The sequence below is a fragment of the Myotis davidii genome, unplaced genomic scaffold, assembly GCF_000327345.1.
Source record: "Myotis davidii unplaced genomic scaffold, ASM32734v1 scaffold46, whole genome shotgun sequence".
Taxonomy (NCBI): domain Eukaryota; kingdom Metazoa; phylum Chordata; class Mammalia; order Chiroptera; family Vespertilionidae; genus Myotis; species Myotis davidii.
In genome coordinates this window covers 2,933,035-2,941,122 of record NW_006383006.1, presented here as the reverse complement: position 1 = coordinate 2,941,122, position 8,088 = coordinate 2,933,035, and the positions used below count along the sequence as shown (strand labels likewise).

Genomic DNA, 8,088 nt, shown 5'->3' with positions numbered 1-8,088 from the left:
AACAACATAGATGGACATAGAGAACATTATGCTAAGCGAAATAAACCAGTCAGAGAAAGATAAATATCACATGATCTCACTCATTTGTGGAATATAATACACAACATAAACTGATGGACAAAAATAGATTCAGAGACAGAGAAGCATCAAACGGACTATCAAACTTCAGAGGGAAGGCAGAGGAGGGTGAGGGGTGGAGTGGGGTAAGAGATCAACCAAAGGACTTGTATGAATGCATATAAGCATAACCAATGGACACAGACACTAAGCAGGTTAGGGCATGTGCTGGGGGGTGGGGGTGGCTGGGGAGAAGTCAATGGGGGAAAAAGGAAACGTATGTAATACTATATGTAATATTTTTTTTAAATATCATTGATTTTTTAAAATATATTTTATTGATTTTTTACAGAGAGGAAGGGAAAGGGACAGAGATTTAGAAACATCGATGAGAGAGAGAGAGAGACATCAATCAGCTGCCTCCTGCACACTCCCTACTGGAGATGTGCCCGCAACCAAGGTACATGCTGGAATCGAACCTGGGACCCTTGAGTCCGCAGGCTGACGCTCTATCCACTGAGCCAAACCAGTTAGGGCCTATATGTAATATTTTAAACAATAAAGAATTTTTTAAAAAAGAGAATATTCTTTGGCAGTTTTTGTTTGTTTCCTCTGATTGCAATTCTACCCCATCCCTTCCTTCCCTTTTATCATAACTGGCTCATTCTTTTCACATGAAGAGCTCATTCAGGGCTGTAGAGGCAAGGAAGTGGCTTTAAGAAACATAGAAGCACCTTTGGAAACCCTCCCAACCCCCCAAGGCGAGGCTTGCCAGATGCACACTGCGGAGGGCACCAGAGGCTCGTGTGGCAGGGTTCAGGAAGCTGCTTGGCTTTGCTGAGGCAGCAGTGGAAGGAAGGGACCCCTGACATCTTCCCACTCAGAGGATCACAGGACGGCAGAACAGGGTGTGTCCTCAGAGGCCATCTTGTCTAATCCTCTCAATTGACAGTTCAGGAAGCAGAGGCCCAGGGGTTTGCCCAAGGATGCACAGTCAGGAAATGGCAAATCAAACCTAAGCTGTCCTTCAGGCGGTGCTCTCCCCCTTCTCAGGTCCCTCCCAATTGAGCTCACGTTGACCTTGGGGAAGGCCAAGAGTGGGAGGTGGCACAAGCGAGGGACCTCTCCATGGCAGCTGCTTAAGGTCCAACCACAAGGCATCTAACGGTGCAAGAGGATGGAAACATCACCCAGTGTTTTCAGATAAACCTCCCAATCCAGGTGGGAAGTTCCTGGAAGCACCAGAAGAGGCAGAGGAAAGGAGGGGCTGCTTTTCTGAGCAGGCTCTGCAGGGCTCCTCGCACTCCCAGCTAGTCCCAAGGAACCCCCAGGCCATCCAGGGCTCTTGCTTACATTAATTATGATGGTAGGATACACTAAGGTGATGATCTTGTTCACCAGGATCCTCTCGGGACTGCTCCTCTCTTCCACCAGGGCACTGATGCGAATCAGCTTGTCTGTGGACAGGTGCTGGCTGTACTGGGAGTAGGAGATTTGACAGGGATGGGTCTTTGCTAGGGAGAGAACACAAGGATGAGGTGAGACTGCTGGGGAAATAAGCTGGGCCTGGTGGATGTGGGGACCCTCTTATAGAAAGGAGGAAGCCAACATGTACTGAGCCCAGTGAAGCGGGTAGCAGGTTTTCAGATGGAGACACTGGGAAGTGAAATGGCGTGCCCAAGGTTGTTCTGCTGGTAAATGGGTGAGCTGAGGCTCTAAAGTTAGGATGACTCGAAAGCTCAGGTTTTCCCCACGAAGCCAGGCTACTGTCCTTGAAGGAAGGGTAGAAGGAAGAAGAGGAGACAGGAGGCAGAGGCAGAGGCAGAGGCAGAGGAAAGCAGACAAGGGAAGAAGAAGAGAAATCTGTGCTGAGGAGACACCAGGAAGATGGTGTCACAGGGAAGCTCCAGAACCCTTGTTGGCTGGCTTGACCCCAGTGGTATTTCCATAACCCATCTGTGTACAGAGTCCCCAGTCCCATACCCAGAGCCCATACCTTCTTCGGGTAAGAGGCTGATGAAGGCTGAGTCCTGCCAGAACGGGGGCAGGGGACTGCCATTATGCAGCAGAGACTGAGCGCTCAGGTTCACTCTGAGGTCCTTGGACTGGAGCGACATGTTGAGGGCCAGCAGGACAAACCTTATGTCCTGGCCCATGTTGGGAGGGTCGAGCAGCTGGAATTTCAGGGAGACCTGGATAACATCACTGGGCCGAAGGGAAGGTGGATCCAGCCTCCGAAGCAAGGGTCTGGAAGATGGTGAGCCTGCTTGGCAGTGGCCCCGGGACTTTACAGTCTTCAGCTTCTGAAGAGCCTTCAGAAACACCTGTCTCTCCTGGGGAGAACCTGGGAGGGCAGAGATAGCACCATCTAGGGGCCAGCGGTTAGGCCGTGGCTGACCATCCTTCCCAACAGCCATACCAACACTGCAAGGTTGTTCAAACCTGCATTTCCAACAACAAATACTCCCTATAATTTATCAGGTGCTTTCTAAGTGCCAGGCTCTGCTGAGCACTTCACTCCTTTCACACCTCACATCACCCATGAGAGAGAGATTATTATTATTCCACATACAGATGTGGAAAATGGGGCTTTGAGAGGTCATGTCAGTTGCCCAAGTCTCACAACTTGCTGGGGGCAGAGTCCAGGTAGAAGCCAAATCCACATGAATAAAATCATCTGTGCTCATGACCAATAGACTATAGTATTGTCACTATACCATGGGGAAGACCAACGCCCACAAATGCCCTTCAAGACAGCAGGGCATGATTTGATTTCGGTTCCAGCACTACATTATTAGTCAGGTGCAGACCACCTGGATATTGAGAGATGAAAAACCACAGTGAAAATAATAAGAGGAACTCAGTCAAGCTGAGTTCCCAGAGCACCCAGATCTCAGTCCTAGGGGGGCGCGTGGCCGGGAAGTGCAGGGGTACTCACCGTGCTTCCCTAATAATCCCAGCAGCTGCCTTCACTGGACGCTTACTGTCGCCAGGGCCCCGCTTTACCCCCTTAGTGCATCCCCGCCACCTCCCAGGCAGAGGTCACTGTGTCCCCTTGCTCTGGAGGTTGATCTAAGCCTTGTTTCATGCAGAAGAGAATCTTGAGACACTGGCTTCAGTGAGAGTGGACACAGAGAGATGTGGATCAGGTTTATCTCATCTGTGGTTTGCTCTGCCTTCAGATCTTGTCAGGCTGGGTGGGAGGAGACAGAATACTGCCTGGCTGAGCAGCACACTCAGGCCCACTGGAATATAGCTCCAGATCCCCCAAGTTCACAGGGAACCCTGTGGACCTTGTAGCAAATGCTGCCCGTGCCCCACCCATATTGCCTTGGCATTTGCCATTTCAATGCCCATGTGCCCTAATTTCAAATTCTAGCATCTGCTACTACTCTTTGCCTGAGGCTTTCTCTGCTCTTGCATGGGGCAGACCAAAAGTGCTAAAGAATTTACACCCCCAACTCATGACCAAGAGGATTTGGTGGATAAATAATAGCCCCTTGCCTCTTCGGTGTGATAAATCTAGGCCAGTGATTTTCAACCTGTGTGCCCCAAGAATTTTTAAAACATGCAAGATGTGACTATTTAGTCAGGGTACTGACCTCTTTTCCCTTAGATTGTCAAATAAAAAATGACAACAGCCAGCACAACAATAGGCACCTGGTGTGAATGACTCAAAATTATACATATTTTTGTCAACTCAGCAAAAAAATCTTTTTGGTGTACTGCAGAATTTTAGTAATTAGTGTATGTGTGCCATGAGATGAACAAGATAGACAATCGCTGACCCTGGATGTTGTTCTACACTTTACACTGAATCCCTGATAGGGTGGTCAGATTTAGCAAATAAAACTACAGGGCCATTTAATTTGAATTTCAGATTAACAACAAATAATTGGAGATATGGTTAGACTAAAGCATTATTCATCCTGTGTTTTCTCTGGCAACCTCACTGTCAGAGCTCCCCAGCCGGCCTGAGCTCCTGCCGCCCACCTTCGAACAGGCTTGATGGGCCCCTGCACTGGCTCCCTCCCCTTCCCTGTCTCCCTTGCTCACTCTCCCTCCTTCCAGTAGTTCCTGGATTGCCTCACAGATAAACCACTTGTACTTGGATCCTTGCCACAGGATCTGTTTCTGGGCACCCCAAACAAGATAACCCGGAGTCGATGGGGGTGGGGAGGGGATGGACGGTATTGCTGTGTAGCGCCTTCCTAGGCTTGGATTTTGGAGCTTCTCTATGGTGGCCCCAAAGGCCCACACAGACAGACCACAGACACCCGCTTGCCCGCATTCCCAGCAATTGCTCACCCTCCCCCACCCTCCACACATTCCCGATCAGTCCTCCTCAGATCCTGCCCCTCACCCTGCTGCTGGCCCTCATGGGCTGGGTATTTTTGCTTGGCTCCCTAGTGATTGAACCTGGTGACTGGTCTTCCTCAATTTCCAGGAATTATAAACCACAGCTGACTAATTTAGCTGCCTCTTTGCCCCTGCTGGCTTGGATAAGAAGCCCCTGCCAGGTCTCCCACATCTCCAAATCATCTTCTGCAGGGGGCGGGCACAAGAGTGAGCATATGGCCTTATAGCAGCCTGGGTGCTGACTGGTGATCTAGTTTGTCCTCCAAACACCCAATAAAATACAGTAAATTAAACAATGCATTAAAGGAAATTAATTTAATTAATTAAGAAGCGTTTGGGTTTTTTTTTTTTACTAAACACCCCCATCTTCAGTGGGAGGCTGATTTGCGGGGAAGGCAGGGCTGAGGAATTCATATACTGTTGATAAGATGCCTGTCAATGGCCCTATAGTCAATGTGAATGTCTGTGGGAAAGTGCTCACTGGCCTGTGGGATGGGGGTGGGGTGGGGGGCATGAGGCAGTGAGGCAGTGGGGATGCCTGAACTGGGAACTCAAAACTGAAGGGCTCAGATGGACCTGGGTCCTGCCCCACAGACACCCTCTGTTCCCCAGAGGCCTGTTCCAGCTGGCTGAGGGGGTTCCCTGGGGTAGGGGGAAGGTGCCCACAGGACCTGGACTCTGAGGGGGCTGGGATAGTCATACCTTCTTCATACTTGTAGTTCTCCGTGATGTCATCCCGCTCATTACTCCGGATGCTCTTGGTGCTGATAAAATTGCCCACAGAATGCGTGTCCCGGTGAAGCCTCTGCTCCTTTCCTCCGTGGACGAGCCAGGACACACAGTCGGCATTCACCATGGAAAAGACAAAGGCCGTGTCGTAGTTCAGATCCACCTCTCCCTCTTTGATGGCTCTGACAGAGGCAGGGCCACAGCAGAACATGCCTGGGGGAGAACGGAAGAGCCATGAGGACCGTTGCAGGGACAGGCGGGGCCGAGGGCTGTTTCCGTGGGAGTGGGTTCTGCCTTTCCCATGGAGAGCCTCACCATTGCTCCTCTCCTGAGGCGTGGAGTCCAGCACCTGCCAGCCTCCGTATCCGGGAGGGAGGTCCTTTCGGGCCATCCAGCACTCATTCCAGACATGGTAGTCCCTGAGAGAGAAGCCACAGGAGCCAGTGTCAGTTAAGCTAAGGGCAAGTTTGTAGTGCTTGTGTTCCTTCTGGAGGAAGGCAAGGGACGATGAGCAGGTGCACTGACCAGTAGAAAGACAGACTTAGCACCCCCAGGCCTTCAAACCTCTGTGGGTGAGCAGTGATGGCTCTTCCTCCTGTGAGCCCAACCTGCCCTGAAAGGAGCTTTCCTCTGTTGGTGACTAGAGAATGAAGGCTTCCAGCGCCAACTCTCTCTCTCTCTCTCTCTCTCTCTTGCTGGCTGGGCATAACTCTTATTTTAGTAATTGGGTTAAAAATCCAACCCTGGCTGGTGTAATTCAGTGGTTAGAGGGGCAGCCTGCACACAGAAGGGTCATGGGTTCGTTTCCCAGTCAAGGGCACATACCTGGGTTGCAGGTTCAATTCCCGACCCTGTTTGGGGTGTGTACAGAAGGCAACTAATCAACATGTCTCTCTCTCTCTCTCTCTCTCTCTCCCTCCTCTCTCTCCCAGAAAGTCCTTGTGCCATTTCCTGTGGGTGCTGCTGACTCAGAGGCCATCATGGTCTTTGTGTCTGGAGATGAGACTTCCAGTCCTCCTGCAGCCACAGGCTGAGTATCGAATGAAGGGGGCGGCAAAGAGGAAAACCTCAGCCAGGACAGGGAGCTCTTGTGATGTTTAGATTCTAAGCTCAAAACCATTGTTTCTGTGTTGAGCTGTGTCCCAGCCTTTGGGTTGGGGATACTGAGCCGCAGGGCTGGGAAAAGTGGGGGTGGGGGGGCCTGAGAGGGCATCAGGCTCATGGACTCACTTCTTCTGGTGGGGTTCGCCCTACAAAGAGAACGAGAAGTTGTCTCTCACCAGACAGTGTCCTTCTTATTCTCCAAGATCCTGCCCGTGTTGTCGTAGTACTCATCTATGATCAGGTTCCCGTCTGTGTCGTGGCCAGAGTCAAAGTTGGTGATCACGCGGGTGGGGATCCCCAGGCACCTCATCACTGCAAAAAGGGCAGAAAATCTTCTGGGGTTGTGGATGCAGGAGCTCTGTGGCTTCCTGGAGTTAGGGCCTGGGCCCAGGGAAATCATTCAGTTAGCGCCTTCGGGACCGAGCAGGAGCTGTCTGGGGCACTGGGTTGGTGATGCTGCCAACTTCCTCCCCATCCTCCTGAGCTCCTCTCCCTGGTGCTCACAGAAGCCACTGCGTGCAAAGGTGCAGGTTGCTTCAACAAGCACTGTCAGGGCCAACAGAAAGTCTAGGGAGGCCTGGGTTCCCCTGCTTGGGCCAGCAGGGCGGGGCGGGCACACCCCTTTAGCAAGACTCGGTGGCCTGACTCAGTCGCATTTCTCTCCTAGCCATAAATTTCCACCTCCAAAGCAAATACCTGGAAAGTTTTCCTTTCTATGACAGAGAGCGCTGGCTGAGGACATCAGATTCTTAGGCAAAGAATCCCGTGGTTTGGACTCCCCCCCTTTTCTATGGGTGGATTGTCTTGGCAGCTTCTCAAAGAAAGCATCACAGACCCAGCCAGAGGGAAGGAAACTGTGGAACAGAAGCCTGGAAAAGGGAGGCTGTACCTGGTGGAGCAATTCTGGGAAAGCGGTAGGATGTTATCTTTATTCCTGACGGTGCATCTCTTCCCTTTGCCAACCAACTTCTTTTCTTGTCCTCTGCTCTGTTTCTCCCGCTCTGCATTCTTTTAAGAACAGCAATATCTCCCAGCCCATCCTACCACCAATGCCCCTGGGGATCCCTGTCCCCTAAAGTCCAACTGTGAAGTAATGATAATAATAATATCTACCAGCAGGCATGGTGCTGTTTTGCATACATTATGCCCAGGACAACTCTACGTGGAAGCTGGTGTTATTATCCCCATTTTGTAGATGAGGAATCAGAGGCTAAGAAAAGTTTGCTCACCTGGACCAGAGTCACACAGCTAAGAAGTGGCAGAGCTATCCCTCAAATCCTGGTCTCTCTGCTCAGCTTGTACTCAATTCTGAGTTCACCTCCCAGTATTATGCAAACAGTTCAGCATTCTAGTATTTTCACCTTATTCCACATCCCAAGCACTTTCCTACGTTATCAAATATTTGGCAAAAACAAGATTTCTAGGGGTGGTTATTTGTAGATACTTGGTTGCTTTCCATTTTTTTCCCCTGTTGTAAATAATGCTGTGATGAACATCTTTATAGATCAGTCTTTTTTCCTCCCTGGGGACAGATTCCAGGAGATAAAATGACAGTCAGAAATATAGATAGTGGATGGCGGCATAGGTTAACACCAGAGATTGCTGCCTTGAACAACCAATTCAAATTAAGCTTGAACCAGGGAAAGGACAACATCCAGAGCCACAGGAGGGCTGGCTGAGTGGAAATTCTACAACTAGGAGTAAAGAGAATATTATATCCAGACTCAGAGGAGCCGCAGTGCTGAAGTGAAATTCTCAGGTACCGAGTGCGCGCGGAGCGGGGCTGGCGGCGCGGAGGGCGCGATTGTTTACAATCGGGAGGGAGTCGGAGACTCTGAG

At 50.6% G+C, this 8,088-nt stretch overlaps 1 protein-coding gene across 1 annotated transcript in view; it reads right to left on the bottom strand.

The window, feature by feature from the left end:
* TGM5 (transglutaminase 5) overlaps positions 1–8,088 on the bottom strand; it is a 30,330-nt gene that overhangs the window by 2,174 nt on the left and 20,068 nt on the right. The window contains exons 7-11 of the mRNA XM_006778031.2: positions 6,426–6,561; positions 5,461–5,564; positions 5,119–5,358; positions 2,054–2,401; positions 1,411–1,571 (exon numbers count right to left, since the gene is read on the bottom strand). Coding sequence (XP_006778094.1) covers positions 1,411–1,571; positions 2,054–2,401; positions 5,119–5,358; positions 5,461–5,564; positions 6,426–6,561 — 989 coding nt within the window. The remainder of the gene's footprint in view (positions 1–1,410; positions 1,572–2,053; positions 2,402–5,118; positions 5,359–5,460; positions 5,565–6,425; positions 6,562–8,088) is intronic.